The 25,688-nt window shown below is 40.8% G+C and overlaps 1 protein-coding gene across 3 annotated transcripts in view; it reads left to right on the top strand.

The window, feature by feature from the left end:
- Positions 1–25,688, top strand: part of FRMD7 (FERM domain containing 7) — a 51,137-nt gene that overhangs the window by 13,938 nt on the left and 11,511 nt on the right. Inside the window, exons 2-7 of one of the 3 annotated variants that reach the window (XM_058292266.2) lie at positions 11,454–11,558; positions 12,396–12,438; positions 14,412–14,445; positions 16,895–16,992; positions 24,962–25,076; positions 25,259–25,406. In XM_058292266.2, coding sequence (XP_058148249.1) covers positions 11,454–11,558; positions 12,396–12,438; positions 14,412–14,445; positions 16,895–16,992; positions 24,962–25,076; positions 25,259–25,406 — 543 coding nt within the window. Of the gene's footprint in view, positions 1–11,453; positions 11,559–12,395; positions 12,439–12,666; positions 15,064–16,894; positions 16,993–24,961; positions 25,077–25,258; positions 25,407–25,688 lie in introns of those variants that run through there. The other 2 variants (XM_058292265.2, XM_058292267.2) reach the window with 2 other exon arrangements.

The raw sequence follows: 25,688 nt of genomic DNA, 5'->3' as shown, positions 1-25,688 counted from the left end.
AGGATGGAGCTTAGCAAGATATCAAGTCACTTCTGAGGCAGACTTCTTATCCCAGGGCAGAACTGAACTGGTCCCTGAGTATAGTCCACAGGTGCTGACAAGCAAGCACACCTGGTTGACATGGGGTTGGGAAAGAGTGGGGGATGACATGAGGGTGTGAAAGTGTGGAGAGTGAGACACTTTGGGACAGTGTTATTAGCCTGAGTGGTGGCTCACATGACCTCTCGTTTTGCCAATCAGTTAGAAGCCCTTAAATTTCATTAAATTTTTACAATGTTCATATCCAGTTTCAAAATATAATAGAGCATATGTTCACTATAGAAAAATTGGAAAATTCTGGTAAGCAAAAGGAAGAAATAAAAGTCAAGCATACTCCCACCACCTAGATTTTAACATTTTGGTGTATATCTTATGCATTGAAATACTGACTTCTTATGGATCCCTAAACTCCATTCAGTTTGAAATAATTTCCTAAGTATATTAAAAAAGATTTTCTGTTAGGTTAACACATATTCTCTACAGTAACCCTACCATGTTGGGTTTCATGGCCTCTTATTAAGTACATGTTTTAAAAGGTATTATTTCTTAATGACTTCTTTATAGAGTTTCTGTGAAATTCACAACCTGTCAGAAGAGAGAGGCTTCCAATCTGCTTACAGCCCCACTTGGAATTCTAGTGAGCAGTCTTTATAAATGGAACAAAGCTGACTCTAGGAAAGAAAAGATCAGAACTGGGAGCAAGGAGGGAAGGGAGGCAAAAGGAGGAGAGACACTGGTATAATAAAGAGAGAAAAGTGGGTCAACAATACAGTCCAAAGATGAGTAAAGTTAGGAAATAAACAGTGAGTATGAAAGGAAAGAGTAAATCAAAGGAACAAGTTCTAGGTGTTTCTCCCTTTTTCCTGTCCTTCATACACCTAGATATTAGTTCTCCCTTTACATTTAAGGATAGACTGGTGTAATGAAATGAGACCATTACTGGAATTACATAGGTTCAATTCCCAGTTCTGCTATTACCCCGCACAAAGTCCTTGGATAAGTCTCTTTCCTGTGTTGGATCTAAACCTCCCTACTTGTACAATGAAAAATCTGGACTACATGATAGCTAATGGTTTCTGTTGTGTCCTCAGTTGGACATGCCTCACATTGCTAGATTTATACAGAATGTTTTATCAATCTGAAGTTTAAAAGAAAATTCCATCTCCCACTTGGAATGCGGTTGTGCATCATGCACTCCACATGGATTTAGTGCTAAAGCATTACGTGGAAACAAACAATTATAATTGTTTTAATTACCCACAGTAGCTAGTAATTTCAACAAGTCTTGCAAGCACTGTCGTGAGAATGCTATTATTACACTGTCACTTTTCAACAGGCTTTCCAATATAGGCATGGTAATTTCAATGTCCCCGGAGTGGGGGCAAGATTGCTATTAGAGTGGTAATCTTGGTTTCCCTCCTTTTTGTCCTTTTTTTTTCCTAGTATGAAGGGTAACTCTGAACATGAGACACTCTTTGATTCCATCCAGCTATTCCAGCGATGCGTGTGGAGATGCAAACTGTCCAGATCATTGCCAACCTGTTTAAGGCCTCCAGAGCAACACATTATCATCTTCTTGTAGGTTTAAAAAAGTATCTGCTAGAAAGTACCATCTATCAGGTACTAGACTAGCTATCTGAATTTCAGAATTCCCCACAGTTATGGGTTGAGTTGTGCCTCTCAAAAAATACATAACATGTTCAAGACCAATGTCTGGGGAATGTGACCTTATTTGGAAATAGGATCTCTGAAGATGTGATTAGTTGAGATGAGGCCAAGCTGAAACACGGTGGGCCCTAATCTGATATTACTTGTGTCCTTATAAGAAGGGACAAAGTAATACAGACAGGCCAATGGGAGAATGCCACTTGACAGTGGAGACAGAGACTGAAGTGCTGCAGCTGCAAGCCAAGGAACACTAAGGATTGCCGGCAAACATCGGAAGCTAGGAAGAGGCAAGGAAGGATTCTCCCCTACAGGTTTTAGAGGAAGAAAGGTCCTGCAACAACTTTATTTCAGACCTCTAGCCTCCAGAACTCTGAGACAATAAATTTCTGTTGTTTTAAGCCACTTAGCTTTTGGTACTTCATTATGGCAGATCTAGTAAACTAAGACACCTTCCTATTTGGTTCAGGAAGAATCAATATGGCCATGGGTGAAGGGGATGGTGGTTACACAGAAGCTCAATGTGATTCTCCTGGATCCCCCTAGGAGAGCCACATGGGTGGAAAATCTTTCTGAGCAGTTAATCCTAAACTACTTTAAGTGTTCCGTCGCTCACAAATATAGTACTTTGAACTGCTTTATGTCTTCAGAAATAAAATATAAAACAAGTTTTAATTTGGTGTGAATTTCACACATGCATAAGCAAATACAAGGTTGTTCTCTCATCTTAGCCCCACCAGAAAATCTTAAGAACCCAGTTAAACTGTGCTTCCCTCCAGGGCTTATTGCTGAGTGTTACGGACTCTGAGTAAAGGGCCTCCTCCATTGGCACCCTACTTATTCTTTGTTCTTTGATGAGTCTGAGTACACCTTGCTCTACACCAGATGCTAAAAGGCTTGACTGCCTGCAGAGAGGGATCCATTTTAGAAGAAATTGCTGCTGCCTGGTAGGTCGCCTTTCACCCTCTCAACAGTTCTTTATCTCTCTCTCTCTAACCAGGAGATGAACCCCAGGATGCACAGTTGGGCCAATTTCTTCTGTCCTGTCCTGAAAGAGCTCCCTTTCCTAGGTCTTAGGTGGTTTACCAGGTGCAACCTTTCAAACTATGCTCAGCTTCTTTTTTTGAAAACTGTTTGTATCTGATTATATTCATAAAAGCATAAGATATGTGCTTTTTTCCCCCCCAATGTCAGGGTATTTGCCTTTTTAATGAAAAGTAAAACAGCTCCTAAAAATGAGCTTCTGTGGGATTCAGAGATTCCTTAATATAGCCAGTGGATGATAGGAAAGGAGAAAGGGTTTGTCCTTGGAGGAGTCCACGATCTCATCTTATGCAGAACTGGATTGAGGTGAATGAATGTAGATCAGGATGCAGACCAAAATTTAATCTCATGGCAGAAATTCAATTAGGGTCATTGAAAACATGCTTAGTCTAGAACTACACCAAATGGTACCAAATGCCGAAATAGTTTCAGAATTTCTGTTCTACTTGGCACAAGCCAGATCCTATTCCTGGAGAGCTCTGCTTGGTCTTGGATTCCACAAAGACATTTGGACTTGACTTCAAGATTTAAAGACTAAAAGGTGAAATGTAAATTAGCCAGAAGAAGCTAGTTCACAATGGTCTCTATGAAGATACTGAGTGGCAATGTGCTTATATGATTCTGCCTGGAACTGCTTCTGGGGCAGTGACAGAGTAACTGGTTACACTGCAGGGTAATTGGACAGGGTAATTGGGTTACACTGCAAAAGGGAAAATAAACGAGGAAGCTCTCAGGTGTGACATAAAAGGCCAGAAAGAACATGCCAGGTGAGTGACTTTAAAAAGAATCAGTGAACACATTGGAGATGAGGGTGTCAAAAAGATACATAATAAGTTTATTTATTTATTTTTTGTCTCTAATGACATAAGTTTATGTCAGCAGAAAGCCTTTGATATGACAAGCTGTGATTTTTCTTTTCAGACCTGTGCAAAGGGTAGGGAGTAACAAAGGTGGGGTTCAAATATGTGAGGCATAGTTGAGGAATGTTCCAAGTACCACCCCCACCCCTGCCAGAATGGTGGGTGTGGAAAGAAAAGAATTCAGTAACAAGGGGTGATGGTGGCAGTGGGAAGTGGGGCAAACTTCTTGGTAGCCCTTTGCTGTACATGTAATCTGTGGTCCCACTGGTAAAGAAATGTCAGGGATGAGCAACGCAGTGCATAAAGGTGAAAAAAAGGTTACAAAACTGTAGGCTAAGCTTAGTCACCACATATGCAAACCCTTACCCTGGCAGAAGGCAAAAGGGGAGCAAACCTCGAAGGCCTGAAAAGAGAATACCTCCCCCTGATCTCCCACATTCAGTCAGTCCCAGAGTCCAATTGTACCTATTGCAGAGACATGGCTCACATCTCACTTCTTTCTATTCTCCCTGCCACCACCATAGTCCAGGCTACCATCTTCTTTTACCTGAACAACTACAGCAGCTCTAACTGGTCTGTCTGTCACCTGTTTTGCTACCCTGTTCCATTGCTCCCTTATGCCTTTGAGCCTCAAAGTGTAGTCCATGCCAGCTGCATCAGTCTTACCTGAGAGCTTGTGAGAAATGCAGAATCTCAGGCCCAACATCACACCTACTGAATCCAAACCTGTGCTTTAACGAGGTCCCTAGGAGATTCCTACGTTTGGGAAGCTCTGCCCTAACTGCTGCCTTGATGGTGTTTCTAAAACACAGCTCTGACCATGGCAATCCTCTGCTTACAATCATTCGGCACCCCTCCCTGCACTGCCTCCAGGCACATGGCTTCACATGGCACACAAGGCCCTCCCTAGTATGGCTTCTGCCCACTTTCAAGCCACAGTTATTTTCTCCTTTGGCAACACAAAACTGCTTGCAGTCTCATTGCTCACACCAGGTTTTCTAATTTCCTCTGCTTCTGGCACCTTTTCTTTTCCTCCTCATCAGCTAGCAAACTCTAACTCTTGCTTCACTTCAAGTCTCAGGTTAGGGGTCTCCTCCTGTTGGAAACCCTGGTGCTAGCTCCCCTTACCCATATTCCTAGTTTAGTGCTTCATGCTATCCCCTGCATATGTACTTCTACAATGGCACTTAACCCAAGCTACTGTGGTTATCCATTGATGTGCCTGCCTTGCTTGCCATTCCTTGGCAGCAATGCCTGTGTCTTGTCCACCTTGTATCCCTGTGGCCTAGGAAATTTCCTGACAAAGAGCAAGTGCTCAGTAGTGTGTAAAATGTAAGAAAAGTTGGAAAGGTTTCAAAAATAAAGGCACTATAAAGGGACAAAGGTGAGTGCATCAAAAATAAGTCCAGAGTTGGGGCAGGTGAAAATTACAATGGGAAAACTAAAAGAATTGGAAAGAAAAGAGAAAAAGAATGCAGAAAAAAGTGGTATAGTGGTGGAGAGGGATCTACTTTTAAAGTTTTAATTAAGAAGAAGGTTAAAACAGATGAAGCAGCTCTCTAACCCTATCTTTTTGTGTGGCCGGCATGACTGAGTCTCACCCATGCTTTATGTGTAACCAGAGGGCTAACCTGACTGAGAGGCAACTCATTCACTTGCCACTAGAAGAATGATCAACATACACAGATTTCTATGGGGGGCGGGGGGAACTGTCTATGAGTTTTAACATTCCAGAACTTAAATCTTCAAATAAATACTGCCTTTCTCAGTTCAGACCCTTTGGTTGATCCAAATACTAATAGCTAGGTGACCAAACATCCAGGTTTTTCCAGAACAGTCCTTGTTTCCATCTGTTGTGACAACTCAAACCTACTGGCACCCTATAAAGTGTCCCAGTTTGGATAATGAATTATTTGGTCACCCTACAAATAGTCAACATTTATTGTGCCCTTCCTCTGATGTAGACACTGTGCAAAGAAATTTACATGAATATTCACATTTGATGCTCACTACATTCTTTTTTAAAATTGACACATAGTTCACATATCAAAAAATTAACCCATTAACGTGTACAATTCAGTAGATTTTAGTATATTCACAAGGTTGTGCAACCACCACCACTTCCTAATTCAAGAACATTTTCATCACCGCAGAAAGAAACCCTGTACCCATTACCAGTCACTCCACATTTTCCTCTCCCCCAAGCTCCTGGCAAACACTAATGTATGTTCTGTCTCTATAGATTTGCCTATTTTAGACATATCATATAAATGGAATCATAAAGTATGTATCACTTTTGTGTCTGGCTTCTGGCAATCATATTTTACAATGAAAAATAAAACTGAGGGTCAGAGAGATGAAGTAGCCTACCCATGATCATCCCTCTAGTGGGTAGAGGGGCCAGAACTAGACCCAGGTGTGTCTGGCTCCAGAGCCCACATTCTTATCTGCCATGATGTGCTGCCTCCCCATATTTATTGCAGGTGCTAAGCACATTCTTGGAACTCCTCCTTGGCCTTCTGTAACTTGGCACATTCTTTCCAAAATGCCTCACAAATCTTCATTATTTTAGAGTGTATTCTGTGTTTGGAAAGAGCCAAAAGTCATAAAGAGCAAATATGGTAACTAAAGTGGGCTATCAAGCCAGGCCATAGTTTGGGATAAAAAATGAGGCATAACCATAAAGTCAGGAGAATGAATGGTTGTCATCTGTGAATTCGAGAACAATTTCCTGAGAGGAACATGAGAAATACTTTGATTGCTGGAATCAGCATTGGAAACAGGAGACCCATCTCTAAGACTCTTTGTATGGCATTATGCTTTTTAAAAAATTTTCATAATGTCTGTTGTGTTGCTTTGGCAAGTATGAAAAATATAAAGAATAAGTAAAAATAACCTATTGTGCTACTGTTAATGATATGCTATATTTCATTCTAGTCTATCCTTTATTTAAACCTTAATTGTATAGTCTGTATTTTTAAATTACACATTCAATACATTGGAATCTCTTATCTAAGGGGTGGTAATTGGTTAGTTAATTGATAAAACTTGCTAGAGCAGAGTATCATAATACATCTCTCTCTTTGAATATGTATTTCTGACTGGTGTTCCTCTTTGTCTTTCTTCCGTAAGTCACACGTATAATGTATCATCTATGATTGCCAGTCTTGCTTATTTAACATGGGACAAGAATATAGATGCTTGAAAAGCAAGTGTAATTCAGGTTCTTTCCAGAATTTGCTATCTTTTCTCCTCTAAACTTTTACTGCTGTCATATCCAAAACTAATTTGACAGCACATTTTTGGACATTCCTTCTTATTGAATCTTTTTTTTTAGGAGGTACTAGGATTGACCTGGGACCTTGTACTTGCAAAGCAGGCACTTAACCACTGAGCTACATCCACTCTTTATTGACTCTTTACAAAGCAATCAATTTAGTTTTCATAACAACTCTTGCTTTTGGTTGTCATAATTCTTTTGGTATGCATACTATTTGATTAAATTACATAATTATAATAAGCAGAACTGTCAAAAGTATGTTCAGAAAAAGAATTATTAGTAGGCATGGAACTCAACCTGTGGATGTCAAAGGGCACAATCATACTAGGATAGCCTACTGGCCATGAGCTTTCATCATAACATCTGCCAATGTTTGAAAGAAGGAATAGAGAGTATTCGCTGTGCATTATAAAGCAGAAGTTCATTAAGTGGGTTTCTACTGTCCTTGCTCATTTGAAAAAATCACGGTCCAGACTTGTATAGAGTAAAAAGTTAAAGTCTCCTTACCTCTCCCCTCTCCAGAGATAGCTGTTTTTATTTTGGCATATATCCTTCCAGATTCTTTTCACTCATTTACTTATGCATGTGCATTGCTTGAGTTTTATGATGGGCCAGATATTGACCTAAGGCCTTGATGTGCATTATCTCATTAATTCCTTACAACAACCCTATGAGATAATATCAACATTATCTCTATTTCACAGATGAGTAAACTGAGTCTCAGATAGGTTCATTAATTTGCCCAAGGTCTCATAGAGACTGAGTTCTCTTTCCTGAAAGGACCATCATACTAAGGTACATGCGTTAAATTAAATGCTTTGCTCCACTCATCTATTCACTCAGTGAACATTTATTGAATGTCCACTCTGTGAGGCTCTGTGCTAGAAGCCAGATATTCAAACACATGGTTTCTGTCTTCAGGTACCTGGAAAAAGCAGTTCAATCTGTGAGTTAAATGATTTGCTCCAATTCATCCAGTTCATAAGTGGACAGAGCAGGATTATTATAAATACATAATTTAATCAAATAGAATGCATCCAAAAGAATTATGACCACCAAAAGCAAAAGTCGTTTATATCAAAGTGGTGTGTGACAAATCTAGGAACATAGAAGCTTTGTTAGATTGTTTTTTAGAGCTAGCCACATGTATTAGCCAGCCAAAGGTGTGCTGATGCAAACCACCAGCAATCTGTTGGCTTTTATAAAAGATATTTATTTGGGGTAGAAGGTTACAGTTACCAGGCCATAATGCATAAGTTACTTTCCTCACCAAAGTCTTTTGCCCTGTTGGAGCAAGATGGCTGCCAATGTCTGCCAGGGTTCAGGCTTCCTAGGTTCCTCTCCTCTTGGGGCTTGCTCTCTCCAGACTCAGGGTTCCTCTCTTTCCAGGGCTTGCTTCTCTTTCCTCACAACCAAGTTCCTCTATGTACTTACTTCCCAGGACTTCAGCTCAAGATTCCAGCATCAAAACTCCAACATCAAGACTCCAACTTCAAAACTCTAACTCTGTTCTTTGCCATGTCTTTTATCTGTGAGTCTCCACCCACCAAGGGGTAAGAACTTAACACCCTACTGACTGTGGCCCAGTCAAAGCCCTAATCATAATTTAATCATGCCCAGGTACAGACCTGTTTACAAACGTAATCCAATATCTATTTTTTGGAATTCATGAACCATATCAAACTGCTACACCACCTTAGATATTATTGTTTCCATGAGAAGATGAGTTTGGAGCCCCCAGGAATCAGTGCCCAGAGGTTATAACCCATTTTGTAAGTTGGAGATTATAGATACAAATCCCTACACGTTTTTAAAAAATAATAAAGGGCAGACACTGTTCTACTGTGACCCAAGGAAAAGGAGGATTAGGCAGAGTTCAGGACTGAAGATCCATTTCCTTGAGTATGAAAGCAGGTGGTAAAGCATTGTGATCCACTAAAGAGCTGATTAGAATGTTGAAAAGTGTTGGCTTAAACAGAAAGCAATTGCAAAGAGACGGAGTCTAGAAAAAGGAAAACGGGAAAGTTGGATATAAAGAAACAGTATAAGATAAACATAATGTAAAAATTGAGGAACTGGATCACGATGGTAGGAAGAAAATAAAGGCTGAATGTTGAGACACAACCAAGATCTTACCTGTTATGCAACACATTCCACAGAGTTGGCCAAATTTACACTATGGAAGACTGAAGGGAAATGCCTCTCCTGGAGATGAGGGTGGAGAGATTGAGCCAAGTGAGTGCCTGACGTCCAAATGCAGAAATGCCAAAGGCTTTTAAGGCCAGTTGGTAACATGTACAGTAATGAAAGAATCAGGGGATGATTTTTATAAACATGGTATAGAATCTTCTGAAAGGGAGCAAAAAGGAAGCCTTGATTGGAAGCCCTAAGAATGGCTACACATCTTTGTGACTATAGAAACACTCAAATATACAAACACATAGAATGCAGCAGTGTTAATGGGGAAGGTTAAGGGCCTCAGTGGAAAATAAAAAAATGATGAGGAAAAAGGAAAATCTTGAGTTTATTAATTGTTTGCAAAGAAATTGGAGCTTATGGCTGAATTTGGTCCTTGTTACTGAAATGTTTCTTTGATGTTGGAAAAATAATTGCTGTCATATCTCTCTCTCTCTTCAGAAATCCCCCCCCTTTTTTTTTCATAATAAAAATCCGGTGGCAGCTTTTTGTCTGGAGGACTTTAAAAATAGGAGCGATTTCATCTATCTGGAATGGTGTCTGTCAGCACTTGCCAAGGGCAAGGTTGCCACATAGGCAAAAGCGCCCCTTACCAGGTGCCCCCTCTTCCAGTGCCCCTGCGCCTGCCCCCCCCCTTCCCGGGTTCCCCCCATTTCCCCACACCCCCGCGAACTGACCCACTTTTCCTGGGCCCCAGCTCCAAGGTGACCGCTCACGTAAAATCCAATCCCTTTGCCTCAGGAAGGCAGCTCTCTCCAGGTGCTAGGGATGCAATAGGTTTCACCCTTTGTGGCCTATTTGCTTTTAAAAATAAGACCCTGGTTAACGTAAATAAATCTCGCGTTGGTGGAGCTTTGGGCAGTGTAGCCAAGTGATGAAAAGTCCGGGCGGAGATGGGGTATTTTTTGTCGGTGGGGGAAGGTGGGGTGGGGTGGGCCGCCTTCCTGAAAGCTATTAAATCCCAGATGTGGGCTCTGTTCAGTGTGTACTGCCTTGAGGGAGAGGGTAGGGGGTGGAGGTGGGGGTGGGGGTGGGGTGGGGGGTGGAAGAACTCTCTGACCTCTCAAGGTTGATGTTAATTCTATGGGTCAGCGATTTCCAACTACTTTTCCCCGTGCCTGGCCTCCTTTGCAGTGCAATAGGCGCCGCGTGACTCGGCTTTAACTAGGGGTTTTCAGCAGCGTGTCTTTGTGCCTATCAGCCAGGGTCCAATTTTCCCATCCTGGTCCTCCCTGCAATAGCAGCCCTTGACTCCAGCAACCGTGGTTCCTGAAGATCAGTCCCAGCCATAGCCATGCTCAGCTCACAGAGATTTTCACAGAGAGCCCTTCACAGCTCCTGTTTTTTAAGAAGGGGCTGGGGGGGAACGTGTGTGTGGTGTTATGTGAACAGAGTATGCTGTATGCAGATTGGGTGGGCAAAGCTAAAATTAAAATCTACTCAAGGAGTTCATATGAAGTCATTTGGTTAATTTAACACTGGGTCAACAAACATTCGAGAGCCCCTACCATGTGCCAGGCTCTGAGTTAGACTTGGTGCGTTCTAAGAAAAATAAAGCAAGGTCCCTGCTATGAAGAAATTCAGTCTAAGGGGGAAGACAGGCATCCAGTGTCAGAAGTGTCATGTTTGAAGTCTTAGGGAACACCCTTTGGCTCCACCTGCTGCTGACAGTGATCAGAGTAAGCTCTCCAGGGGAGATGACATCTGAGCTGAGGAGGAGGAAGCCAAACCAAAGGAAGGTGCGAAGGGCGGACTGTGTAGAAGCAACGACAGGAGCAAAGGCACGGAGGCATGAAACGACTTGACATGTATGGGGGACTACAAGCAGGCTGGAATTAGTAGAGAGGAAAGTGTCAGGAAGGGAGTAGCAAGAGAAGAGCTTGGAAGGGCAGCCGGGGCCACAGAAGGAGCAAAGGCCCAGGCTTCCCTGATCGGGAGTATAGACTTTGCTAAGGCAAGTCACCAAAGGATTTTGAGCAGGGGAGTATTAGGGTCAGATTTGCACCTTGAGTAAACTATCAGTCAAGTTGGGGAAAATCATCAAATTGCCTGTGGGATAAAGTGAATTTGGAATTCCATTGAAGGGTAGATTCACAGATCCAGGCAGAGTTAAGGGAAAGGCTCTCTTTTTCCAGCAGCGTCTGTCATTAGTGTGAGGCTCTTTTAGGGATACCCATAAAATAACCTACAGACAGTGCATGTATCTATCTGTAAAACTCAACAGCATTTAGAAAGTTGCAGGACTTCTGAACGGTGCTTACAGGAAACCATACTGACAGTCCTGTTTGAGCCCACCTTTATTCCACACCACAGTAACAATATCAGGTTAGGAAATGTAAACTTTGCTGTGATCTCTTTGTTTTGTTTAGCAAAAGTCATCCGGAAAGGTGCTGTTTAACCTGAGTTGCAGCCATCTAAATCTTGCTGAAAAGGAGTATTTTGGATTAGAATTCTGCAGCCATTCTGGAAATAATGTAAGTTGGTTTCATTACAGGGTTCTCTGTGTCTATATTTGCTTCTAATTGGTGTTTGCGGCTAGGTTTGTAGGACTCAAACACCTGATTGAAAAATGAAAAACAATTTACACCCTTGCCAGTCATTGGATATAATAATTATTTCTCCCTTGTCATTTACTCAAAGTCATGTCCGTTTACCAAACACAAATACTTCTACCCCATGCTCATGTTTTGTTCTGTCTCTCTGTGAACAACTATCAGTGCTCTATCAGGTCTCACTTTCCAGAGGCTAGACCTCAATCTCAATCTCAAGAATTGAGATTCATAATCTCAACAATGAATAGTAAGAGGAATCTCCTTTCTCTGTTCTTACCTCCTAATATTCATCAGGTTCTTCCCGCTGGTTCCTGCCTTGGCATAGCTGTAATCTGGGCGCCTTTCCCAAAAGGCTCATTTTGTCTCTTAAGCTGACATTTGGGGGCTGTGGGATTCAAACATGGAACCAGATGCCTTCATTAGTCTTTACAGGCAGACTATAAACTAATGAGCCTTGTATGTAACCCCTCTGTCATCCTACTGAGGCAGGGGAGCAGTGATTCAAATGTCAACAACAAACTGTTTATAGATCGACAATGTTCACTGTCATTGGGAAAATACAAGGTGCCGATGGAGTGTGGTAGAGGTATGTCATCTCTTTAACATTGCTGTTTCTAGCTAGCTTGAGAAGACTGAAGAGTCCTGTTATTTGTTTATTTCACATTGACCTCTATCTATTACTCCCCCCACCATCTCCAAAATAAAAGCTGCATTCAATGTCATCTTCTACCAATTTTTTTTTCATTAATGTTATTACAGGTTTGGTTGGAACTTCTAAAGCCTATAACAAAGCAAGTAAAAAGTAAGTATGGAAAATTATTTCAGGAATGTAGTTCCCAGTTAGAATTTGAAAATATTTCAGCAATAACACAGGATTCTTCACCTTAATGTAAGAGGAGAAAAGGGCTTTGATGTATTTTTTCAGTCCTTCATACATCCAGTAAATTTAGTTCATTAACAATAATCATTTTAATTTAGGCTAAGAGAAAGAAAATCATGCTGCTGGAGCTTCAAGTATATTTGAAGAACCCTAGTAATTACAGCACTCTGGACTGATTCTAGGAATAAATCTCATACTCTGGCACTGCAAATCTTTGAGCACCCTTGATGTCAACCTGCGATGCCATTCACCTTCTGCCTTAAGATGCTTTAGTTTTATCCTGTTACAGGAATTATCAGTTAGGTTCAGTTCACAGCTGAGTGCCTACTGTGTGTGAAATATTTTCGCCCAGCATGTCACAATCTACTGTGGTGGTTCGCATATTTCAGTGTGCGTTAGTATTAGGCTCCTGTGGGTTTCGTGTTAAGATGCAGATTCTGGTTGCGGGTCAGTGACCTGCATTTTAAACAAAATTCCACAAGGTTCTTGATGCAGGTGGATTATAATTCACACTTTGAAAAACAGCCTTTTAGTGTCGTTTTCACTGGTTCCCCTTCCTCCACCTGCTCTTTACATGTTGGTGCTTCCCAGAGTTCTTTCTCTTCCTTTCGCATGACCATCCTTTATGTGTCAAATATTTCTAACTGTTTCTTAATTGATTTCTCCCCCACAACCATCATCGACACTACTCCCACATGAATCTACAGAAAATACAAACCTGACTTCATTACTCTCCTGCATAGTATCCTTCCATGGCTCCCTTTTGTCCTGACAATTAAGTCCAAACTCATTAGCCTGATTCACAAAGCCCTGAATTCTGACTACCTTTTGAGCCTTATCTCTGCCACTTTGTGTTCCTATTTCTCCTGACTTTGATGAAACTAATCTCAGGCATAGGGTTGTCAGATAGAATACAGGATGCCCAATTAAATTTGAATTTCAGATGAGCAAAAGAATATTTTTTTAAGTTTATCTCATGCAATGTGAATTTCATATTTAACTGGGAGTCTTGTATTTTTTTTTTTTTTGCTAAATTTGTCAACCATACTCATATGTCATCTCCTCTAGAAAGCCTTCCTTGTCCTGCTCCACACTGTTTTTCCCTCCTGTGCTTCCCTAGTCCTGTGCTTACAGCCAGCTCTCTTTAGCATTTACCTTGTGGAGTTGTAATTGTCTGTGTAGTTATCTGTCTCTTGTACCAGACTGTGAACTCTTAGTTGTCTTTCACTCTCAGTGCCTGCCTAATACAATGCTTGACACATAATATATGCCCAACCAATATTTACTGAACTAATGGTGCTAATGATGCATTTATGTATTTTCTTTTGATGCAAATAGTTTATTTTCAAATGCAAGTAGATGTGAGAGCAAGCAGATATGTTTTCTTAATTTCAATTTTAAGAAATACAGAGACATTAGGCCATACTGCTTTCTATTGGAATTTATGAAATACTTTAAGCCAGGGGATATTCACCTGCCCAAGTTGAAGCTGTGCCTTTCACTCAGCCATGGATCCCAAGTAGCCAGTGGTACATTTTTCCAAATGAGACACTTCTTAGGAGAGGACACAATAGGCCCCAAAGGAGCACCTTATTACAAGAGAAACTCAAATAAAGCGAGGGAGGGAAGAGGGAAGGGAGAACTTTCCCAACAGCTATCCACCTAGAGACACAATCCAGAAATAGCAACACCTTATGCATGTGAAAACAATTAAATTTAATAGAAAAGTCTGTGGGAGGGAGTGATGGGGAGGGGAGGGAAGAGGACAGAGTGTGTGTGTGTGTGTGTAAAGACCTTTAACTGTTGTGATGGACATTTAAATAAAACTTATGGAGATATTGTGTTTTAAGATCCTAAGGAGGTTGTTTTCAAATTTATGGTGAAATTTTTCCCAGTGGACCCTGGACATCTGCGGGAAGAGCTTACAAGGTATTGTACTTACTTGTGTGTCTGCCACATGATGTTATTTAAGAGTCATTGTTTCTCTTTTCAGCAGGGAAAGGCCTTATAGCCCTCATTAGAAGGCTTGGCTTTAAGTCATTCCCTGGGAGATGGGGTGGAGCTGGAGAGAGGGAGGGCTTGGCTGGTCCCCAGGGTTCTACTCTTCCAAAAGGTGGGGACTGCAGTGAGAAGGAGGAGGGTGGTGTCTGGCAGTAGCAGTGAGCATGGTTGTCTGCTCAGGGGTTATGCCATTGACCACTACAGCAATAAGCATACTCCCCTTCACTTGTGTTCCAAAAAGAAGATAACTTGGCAAAACAGGTATGATGCCAGATAATTTCCATGGACATTGACAACAGTGGGTGTGTGAGGATTTGTCCCATAGGTAGAGAGTGAAGCATTCTATAATGAGGACAAATTGTTTTGAATAAGGTCATTTAAAATGTCAATGCAAACCTATTTCTGCAAAACTGTATTGTCAACATAACACTGCCTAAAACCTTATTCCACTTTTTCAGTTTAGACTCAGACCTAGAAGAGATCTGAGAGATAATCTAGTCCAGCCCTCTTGGTTGACAGATGAGGAAACAGGCCCTGGATGCTAAGGTGACTTGGCCAAGGTCAAAGGGAGTTGGCAGTTCAGTTACTTCCCCTGAAATCCTCCTCCCAATGCACATGATCATGGCCATTTTGTCTTCATCCCTTTTGTACAGGGAGACTTTTCTGAGAGAACTCTGTAGAAGTCACTCTTCAAAAACCTTCCTTTACGTTCTCTCTTTCTCTCTCTTCCCCAGCTCTCTCAGACCGCTTTCCCAAATAACTTGATATCTTGGTATCCATATCAGCTTGCATTTGCTAACCCATTTCAAGCGACTTTCAAATCGTAACCAATTTTGATGGAGATAAACTTTCTTAAAAAAATGAGAAAATCAATGTGGTGATAAATGATTCATCAGCTGTTCAGAGCAAGGATTTGGTATTTGTAGCAGGCAGCTGTCTTTTTAAAAGTGAGGAAAGTGTCAAATAACAAGAAGTTTCCTTTCTGGCTTGTTAGGAACAAAATAAAATTCACTTTCCCTTTAGCAATTGGGGCTGATTATTTACATCTATATTTGAAGATGGGCAGTGGCAAATATTAGGCTTCCTGGTCCACTTAAGAATATTTAACTAAGTTGACTTTATAAGGATGCTATGTTTGGGGCCAATACATGGGTTTCTGATAGTGGCATGCAAATATAATTTTTCTAGCTAGATCATTCTTAATGCATAAGGGTAGCTAACAATTTGAAGGATTAGTGTTCAATTTGAATAATCACCTACAAATTCACCTGTTCTTTTTTCTAATCTGGATTTTTGTCTATCACCTACAATTAATTTTGATTTACCACAGTGCCTTTAAGACTTAATTGGTAAAAGATAGGAAAAACAAATGTGTACATAGAGCTTTAATTTGAAAATCACATCTTATATGATGCCCAGAGTGGGTACTCCATACATGTCTTAATGTGTAAAATAAAACACTGGAACCAATTTTAAATCATGGAAGAAAACAGTCCATGGGAGAGTCTTTGCTATACACAGCTTTACAAAAGTTGGTATTCTTTTGATAAGGGCCTGAAGGTGTAGGACAAATGCTATCTATTTGGCAAAGCCCTGGATACCAGACTCCAATTTACTGGTCCCAAATTAGCCTTTGGTGGGAAAAGGGCAGCCTGGTATAGTTTCATTCAGTAAACATTAATTACATACCTACTCTGTGCAAAAACACCATGCTGGACACTGGCACTATAGAGATGGTGGTCTAGGCAAAAGGAATAAGATGAGCAGATGCATGGCCTTAAGTCCCTGAGTCCTGAAGCATAATCTTTTGCATGAGAGGCAGTCTGCATTCAGTGGTAGGCCTGAGTTCCAGCCTCAGTTTCACTATCTTTGGGTGATAGGCTCTCTTAAAATCACCTAACCTCTCTCTTTCCATGATCACAAAATAGGGTGACCATTCTGTCCCGCCATCTCCCATGTTGTTATGACAATGGGGATTTGATAGTATTTTGAAAACAGTGCACTTAGCTGGCCTCCTGGGAATTCTTCTTCTAGCTGAATCTCCTTTTCTGCCTCGCTGGGCATGTGGCTTTGCTACGTGGCAGAAACCACCAGCCAACTGGCCATGATTGGCCAATCTTGTCAAGGCAGTGCTGGATTTGGCCGGGGTCATTCCTAATGACTGGGAGGCCTGCCAAAGTGCTGGATCAGCCAAGTTGTGGTCTGGTGCTGGTTTGGGGCTGAAGCATAGCCTATGCATTACTCACTGCCCCCAAAAGGCATTTGACTGACTGGGGCCACCGTTTCTTTCTTTAATCATCTGGGATCTGGGAGAAGGGAAATGCTTTTTTCTTGTTCCAGGTTCATTCTCAAGAGATTTTTCCCAACTGCTTTGCAGGTATCTTTTCACTCTTCAAATAAAGAAGGATTTGTCTCTAGGAAGGCTTCCATGCAGTGACAATTGTACAGCGCTGATGGTGTCTCACATCTTACAATGTAAGTATCCAATGTCTGCTTCCGGGCCTCTCAGCCAGGTAGAGAACCAAGCAAAGGATCTGAGCAGCGCCAACTGCCCATCACTGTGGTAGGACTTGCAGGGCAGAGGAAGCCCGATTGACATACAGGGTAACAGTCTGGTCCAGTAGAAAAAGGGAGGTCATTGCAGCAATTGAAATTGAGGTTCAAATCTTGTCTCTACCATCTTCCAACTGTTGTAGGTTTGGGTTAAGTCCCCTCGCCTCTCTGAGCCTGTTTTAAAATCTTTAAAATAGTGACAAGAATACCTTCTCAGAAATTGGTTGTGCAGATTAAAAGTACATGTTGATTTTCTTCCACCTCGTCCAACCTTCCCCTCCCACCTCCCTGACCTTGCTGAACAGGAGCTCGTTTGGACTAATTTGGGAATGGGTTTGCCAGGCTCCCTCTCTTTGCCCCAGGATACATCTCTGGTGTGTGCACTCTGTGGCATGCTGTCACATTCGATGTGATTTCTGTGTTATTCTTTATCATGGTTCCAGAGAACAAAGCACAGGGTACAGCAGGTGGAGAGAGGCTAAAAGGGAAAAACGCCCCAGGTGTCTATTTTAATTCTCCATGCCCTAACATCCAAGTAGTTAGACTAGGCTGATTAATGGAGAAGGCAGGGAGAAGGAGATTTGGGGAAGAGTAGAGGCCTGCCAGGGAGTGGGTGACACTGTCAGGCCAGGCAGCAGACAGGCCAGGCTGCTCCTGCAGCCCTAAGGCTAGGGTCAAGGCAACTGGAGATAGTATCTCTTCTTTGAGAGCCAGCTGGACTTTGTCTTCTGGAGAGACCTCCTAAAGACAGGCAATTCCATATTAATCCTGTGGGATCCCAGGTTCACATATTCTCTTTGTTTCATACGTTTGTTTTTTACTTTTACCCCTTATCTTCATGACAGTCCAGAAATGGTGGATTTCTGATTTCACTGCATATTCCTAGATGAAATATTTCACTAGGAACAGTGTCTGAATCAGTTTATCCTCAGTGCCTCAGACTGGGATAGGTGAAGAGGGCCCCCGGGATCTCAGGCAATGAGATCAATAGTAATCAGGGAGGGCTTAGGAACGAGGTGGCTTTTGTGCAGGCCTCTGCCCTAGCCAGACACTACTTCCCAAACAAAATTTGCACATTCCACATATAAGGAATTGAATGGTTGTCATAAGCAGAGGAAACAGCATAAGGAAAAAGGAAAATGGTGGTGGAAGAAGAAGCATATACAGAGGATGAAGAGTGACCAGTATGGCTCAAGCATAGGATATGTTTAAAACAGGTGGTGGAAAATGAGGCATCATACTGAAGAGCCTTGGATGCCAAGGACTGTCATATGCCTGGTATTGTGCTTGGCACTCGAGGGAGATGGGGGAGGGGCAGGGGGGCAAGACAGAGATAACTGTCTTGGAAGACTTACCCCTCTCTACGAACTGCTAACAGCTTGTTCAGGAAGCAGCCAGGGAATTGAGACTCCAAGGCAGCCTCTGAGGGGGGACCCCAAGCTCATTCTTAACTGCTCAGCATTATGGATTTGAGCATTCCCTAGTGGCCATTTCAGGCATAGCACTGAGCCCTGCCCTTCAGCTTTTCAAGAGGATAGCTTGTCAACAGAATCTCTTTCCATGGAAATTCGATTTGTTGCAGTTTGGAGCTGGAGAATATGGGGGGGGGGGGTGTTGATATAAATCATTTGATTTGGGTGATGGTTCAAAATGATTGCACAACATTTCAGTGTGTTGGTCCTTCACAATCAATCCAGGTACTGTGCGAAACACAATCAGACTGCTCATGTGTTTATTATTTCATCCAAAATTATTTGTTGGATGCCTGCTATTTTCTAGGCATTCAAGAAACTCCACATTCTGACCTTCTCATCTGCCTAAGTCTTTCTTTTTCTCCCCTCTGAGATGGCTCCCTCCTCTGTTTGCTTGTTGTTTTTGCTAATTGTTTGCTCATTGTCTGCTCACTGTTTGTCTTCTTTAGGAGGCGCTGGGAACCAAACCCGGAACCTCTCATGTGGGAGGTGGGCACTCAACTGCTTGAGCCACATCTGCTCCCTTGCCTAAGTCTCTCTTGCACATCTTCCCACTCTAGCCAGAAACTCCTTTCCAAACAAAATTCACACATTCTAAATGAAGTCTCCCTTAGTAACTGTTCTTTGTCATTTATTCAACAAAATGTTATTGAGAACCTACCATGTGCCAGGTATTATAAGCACTGGGGATACAGCAATGGACTAAACAGACAAAAGTCCCTACCCTCATGGAGGTCACTTTTTGTCAGTGGAGGAGAGTCAGACAATAACTAAAATATCTAAATTATCTATATTGTCTGTTAGAAAGGTGATAAGTGCTATGGAGAAAAAAATAAAGCATGGACGGTAGATGGGGAATTCTGAGGGTGAGTACTGATTTTTTAAATAAGGTGGTCAGGGTAGGCTTTATTGTGAAGATGACAAGTTGAGCATAGACTTAGAGGAACTGAGAGTGCAAGCCATGCAGATAACTTGTGGAAGAGAGTTTTAGGCAGGGAGAACATCTATACAAAGGCTCTGAGGTGGGAGCATACCCATTGTTTGAGAAACATCAATGTGGCTTTTGTGACTGGTTGGAGATGAGAGAGAGAGGAAGAGAGTAATCATGGAGGACCTTGAAAGCCATATTTTTTAAAAATATTTTTTGTTTATTTTTAAAAGATACTTAGATTACATAAAATGTTTACATAAAAATATATATGGGATTCCCATATGCCCCAGTCCCCACACCTCCCACCCTTCCCCACATTAACAACTTCTTTCATTAGTGTGATACATTCATTGCAATTGACGAACACATTTTGGAACATTGTCACTTATTATGGATTGTAGTTTACATTGTAGTTTACACTCTCTCCCACTCGATTCTGTAGGTTATGGCTGTATATATATAATGACCTGTATCTGTCATTACAGTGTCACTTAGGACAATTCCAAGTCCTGAAAATGCCCCTGTATTACATGTCTTTGTCCCTCTCCCTGATTACAGTACCTCCAATGACCACTGTCTCCACATCAATGATATAATTTCTTCCATTGCTAGACTCACAATAAGTCTATAGTAGAATACCAGTAAGTCTGCTCTAGTCCATACTTTATTCCCCAGTCCTAAGGATTCTGGGATGGTGATGCCTACCCCACCTCTAATTGAGAGGGGCCTTGATCTCATATGACTGATGGATGGGACTCTCTTGTTTGCAGTTGTAGACTCCCTTGGTTCCTTGGTGTGGTGGTTGTCCATCCTTACCTCCTTGTTAGTTGTCCTGGGTGAGTCCAATAAACTGAGGAGTAGGTGTTGCAATTCTGCTGAGGTTCAGGGCCCAGCTGGCACATGTACTGCCCAGAGATTCAAGTCTCTTGGACGTCTACCTACCAACTCCAGCACCAACCATAGGTTCAAATAAAGGGGACAGAAGAGGCATGTGTAGAAAAATCATATCTGAGTCCAGTTCTCAGGGTGAGTGCTCACAATAGGGAACACAAACTCCAAAGCAGGGCCCACTGGCAAGGCACCAACCTCTGGAGCTACCTGCCATGACCGTAGGACCTGGGTGTCTCCAGAGCCCTCAAGAGCCCCGCTATTTGGGGTAGTATCTTCTTTGGCTGTCTATGAGATCATGCTGAGAATGCATAAGTGTTACCTCTGGGAAGACTTCCCGACTCATTTTGAAGTCTCTTAGCCATATAATCTCATTTCTCTTTACCTTTTCTCCCTTTTATTCAATGTCTTTTTCCAGTTGCACTGCTTGTTAGTGTTTGGTAGTAATCCCTCAGTACTAGGGAGGCTCATCCCCGGGAGTCATGTCCCACACTGGGGGAAAGGTAATGCATTTATATGCTAAGTTTGGCTCAGAGAGAGTGAAAGCCATATTTGAGACCTGGAGTAGTCCTCTAAAGGATGTGGGAAGCCATTGGAGCTTAAGCAATGAAATTATTGAATTAGGTTTTTACAGGAACATGTTGGGTCCTGTGGTGAGTCTAGACCTTAGCAGGGAAAGGTGGAAGTGGGTGAGAACAGAGAAGTGACTATTGCAGGAGAGAAAAGGTGATGTTAGTTTGCACCAAAACAATAGCAGTGAAGGTGCCCATAACATTTGCTACTTTCTATTAGTGGTAATATTTACCCACATGTATACCATAGTTCTCTTCCTGGATTGTCAACATCTTTGCATAGAGAGGAAAACGAACACAGTCCTATGTCTTCTTAAGTTTTCTTTAGGTGAACCTGTGACCTTGTACTTAATAACCAGGAAGATTGATTGTTGTGAGTTTGTGTAATCTGACTTTATAAAAAACAATTCTATTGAGGTATCCTTTACATACCATAAAATTCACCCTTTTAAAGTGTACAATTCAACAATTTTTAGTAAATTTACAGTTGTGCACTATTACCACAATCCACTTTTAGAACATTTTCATCATGTCAAAAGAGATGTCTTGTGCTCTTTTGCAGTCACTCTCCATTCCCACGCTCAGCCCCAGGCAACCTGTAATTTACCTTCTGTTTCTACAAATTTCCCTTTTCTGGACATTTCATGTAAATGTAATCATAAAATAAGCAGTTTTGTTTTTTTTTGCATCTGGCTTCTTCACTTAGCATAGTTTTTTTAAAAATTCGTGCATGTTCTAGTATGTAACATAGAATTTCATTCATTTCTATTGGTGAGTAGTATTCCGTTTTAGAGATATACTACATTTTCTTTATCCATTCAACTGGCCATGGACATTTGGGTTGTTTCCAGTTTGGATATTATAAATACTACTGCTATGAATATTGGCATACATGTCTTGGTGTGGATCAATGTTTTCATTTCACTTAGAAGTGTAATTGCTGGGTCTTATGGCAAGTTTGTGTTTAACATTTTATCACACTGCCAAGGTGTTTTCCAAATTGTTACAACCCCACCCGAATTGTGTGAGGATTCCAATTTCTCCCCAATTTCACCATCACTTGCTGTTGACTGTTTGATTATAGCTGTTCTAGTGGGTGTGAAGTGATATCTCATTATGAGCACCTTTCACTTTTACATGTGCTTATTGGCCATTCATGTTTTCTTTGGTGAAATACTTATTCAAATCTTTTGCCCATTTTGTTCAAATATATAATTTGCAAATATTTTCTTCTAATCTGTGACTTGACTTTTGATTTTCTTAATGATATCTTTTAGAGTGCAAAAGTTGTAAATTTTGATGGAATTCAATTTCTTAATTGTATTAATGGAGCATACTATTGGTGTTGTATCTAAGAACTCTTCCCTTAACCCAAGGCCACAATGATTTTCTCCTGGGTTTTCTTCTAGAATTTTTATAGGTTTTTACCTCTTACATTTAGGTTTATGATTCATTTTTAGTTAATTTTTGAATACTTTGGTGTATGGTATGAGACAGTCCAACTTCATTCTTTTATATGTGGATATCTAGTTGTTCCAGCACTATTTGTTGAAAATACTATTGTTTTCCCACTGAGTTATCTTGGCACCTTTGTCAAAAACCAATTGATCATCAGTGTAAAGGTTGATTTCTGAATTATGTTCTTTGATCTATATGCCTATCTTTATGCCACAACCATACTGTCTTGATTACCATATCTTTGTAGTAAAACTTAAAATAAGGATGTATCTCCTCCAACTTTGTTCTTTTTCAAAATTGTCTTTATTCTGTGTCCTGTACATTTTCATATAAATTTTAAGATCATTTGTCAATTTCTTAAAAAAATAACCTGCTGGGATTTTGATGGGGATTGCATTGAATTCGTAGATCAATTTGGAGTGAATTGTCATCCTAACACTATTGAGTCTTCTAATTATGAACACAAAATGTGTTTCATTTATTTAGGTCTTTTCAAAAATATTCTCAGCAATACTTTGTAGTTTTCCAGGTACAAGTCTTGTACTTCCTTTGTTAAGTTTATTCCTAATTTTTTTTTCTTTTTGATGCTATTTTAAAGGTTTTATTTCACTTCTGGGCTGTTCACTGCTGTTATATACTTTTTGCATATTGATATTGTATCCTGCTATCTTGTTGAATTCATTTATTAGCTCTAGTGTACTTTTTGTGGGTTCCATAGGATTTTCAATATTCATGACCATGTTGACTAAAAGTAAAAACAGTTTCATTTCTTCTCTTATTAGTGCAAATTCTTTTTATTTCTTCTTCTTTTCTGATTTCACTGTCTAGAACCACTTGGATAGAAGTGGCAAGATAGACATGCTTGCCTTGTTCCTGATTTTAGGGAAAAGCATTCAGCCTTTCACCATTTAAAATGATTATCATATACAGTTGTAAGTTTTTCATAAATACCCTTTATCAAGTTGAAGAAGTTCCTGTCTATTCTTAGTTTATTGAGAGTTTTTATCATGATTGGGTGTTAGATTTTGCCCAATGCCTCTTCTGTGTCTACTGATAACATTAAGTGCTTTTGTCCTTCAGTCTATTACTGTACTGTGTTATATTAATTGATTTTCATATGGTGAACTGACCCTGCATTACTGAGATAAACCTCACTTGGTCATGGTGTATAATGCTTTTTATATGTTCCTAGATTCAGTTTACTATTACTTTTGTTGAGGATTTTTGCCTCTATATTTCATGAGGGATGTTGATCTTTTGTTTTCTTTTCTTGTGATGTGCCTTTCTGGCTTTGGGTTCAGGGTAGTACTGGCCTATAGAACGAGTTTGAAACTGTTCCCTCATCTTCAGTTTTCTGGAAGAGTTTGTGAAGAATTGATACTTAGTTTTTCTTTCAATATTTGATATAATCCATCTCTGAATCCATTTGGGCCTGATTGGATTTTAATGGGATTTGCATATTTATCAATAGTGGTAAAAGTAAATAAATAAAAAGGTCATTGCTTTGATCTTTTAAAAAGTTTGTTACATGGAGGTTTTAATGATATTGTGAATTTGAAATATACATGTAGTCATATCTTACCTCTCTGACAATAAACATGTCATCTGTCTAAAACACAACTGAAAACCAAGACAGAAGAGAAAATAAAAAACAGCTTTCCACAGCTCAGAATAGGTGCCCCAAGGTCCATGTATTTTACTCAATAGAAGAGCACCACAGGGTGCTGCAGGGGGTTTATTTACTCTTATAGTACATACACTGCTAACAGGTTTGGATATCTGGGTTCCCATTTTATAGTAGATTATAAACCACAATTTAGAAAAAATTGGAGGGCTCTTCAGGGGCAGTCTATGACCAAGAAGTGATTAATTAATATCTATTTAACAGAGAGGAAGGGGACATTAAAACTATAAAGATGTTGCAAGAATTCAAAAAGCAAACAATCTGAGCCATTTACTGTTGGGACAGATAATCCTAAGTGCCCCAATTACCTTTGAAGGCATGGTGTTGTAATAAATTATTTTATCCAATAAATCTGGGACATCTAGAAAAGAATAAATTATGATTGGGAGTAAATTACCACCTATTTGGAAACATCAGCTTTCCAGAATGATTCATTTCTTAGGGATTCCACATAGCTGGAGTTTTACTAAATTCTCAATGTACAGAGTGATGAATTGGCCATGACTGGCTTGCACTGTAGTTGCTATTTATATTGTCTCTTTCTTGATAATGTAGAGTCAGGATGAAGTGAGGGTGGTGGGCTGACTGGAAATATCAGTGATCATAAACAAAATGCAGGAGAAGGAAAATCTAACAAAATATTCAACTGTGTTTGTGACTTAACCCTACTAAGACTTCACAGCAACACACCACTTCCTATTTGAAAAAAGAGCCAGTTATTTCCCTGCTACGGAAACATAAATATGTACAGAGCATGGGGTAGGAGACCTGGGGCTGCATTGGCTGCAAAGGAAAGGTTGTTTGGGAAAAGCCAGAGTCTGCTGGGTGTTCCATTGCTTAACTCCTCAATGGTAATGTGAGAAATGTTATTTTTTCTGTCATGCAGCAGAACTGGGTGACTTTCATGAAGAAACAGATAGGAAACATCTGGTAAAAACCCGGTATTTACCAAACCAAGACTGTTTAGAGAGCAAGATCATGCACTTTCATCAGAATCACATGTAAGTACTTTAATTGGCATCTCCTTCTACCAGTAGGGAGCACTAAAGCTGGCGACAAACTCTTAAAACCAAGTCTGAGAAGATTCCGGCTCAAGAAAAGACTGAGCTTCTCACACAGCTCCCAGGGTGCAGGTGACATTCTCGCTGCATTTATTAGGATCATTAATTCTTTCTCCTTGCAGAGGCAGGAGCCCAGCTGAATCTGACATTCTGCTACTGGACATAGCAAGGAAGTTGGATATGTATGGCATCAGGCCTCACCCAGCCAGTGATGGTGAAGGGATGCAGATCCATCTGGCTGTTGCTCACATGGGAGTTCTGGTGTTACGGGTAACAGTTCTTTACTTTGATATCCTTCAGCTTGGGGGGGTCTATCTTGGCTCAAACTTGGGTGTTCATTCCCCAGGTGACTCCACCCCTCAGTCTTATTAACAGCCATAAAGGGAAGTCATACTTGGGAATGTTTGGGGCAAGTCCTCTCCCCTCAATGTGATTTGCTTCCATCTGCAGACTATAACTGACTATCTTGATTCTGAGGAACTCACACATTAGATCAGGCCAGCATGGTGGGGAGACAAAGTTAAGTGGCTCCTTGGACCTTCTAGACCCTAA

Source organism: Dasypus novemcinctus, chromosome X, assembly GCF_030445035.2.
Source record: "Dasypus novemcinctus isolate mDasNov1 chromosome X, mDasNov1.1.hap2, whole genome shotgun sequence".
Taxonomy (NCBI): Eukaryota; Metazoa; Chordata; class Mammalia; order Cingulata; family Dasypodidae; genus Dasypus; species Dasypus novemcinctus.
This window is presented reverse-complemented; position numbering and strand designations above follow the sequence as displayed.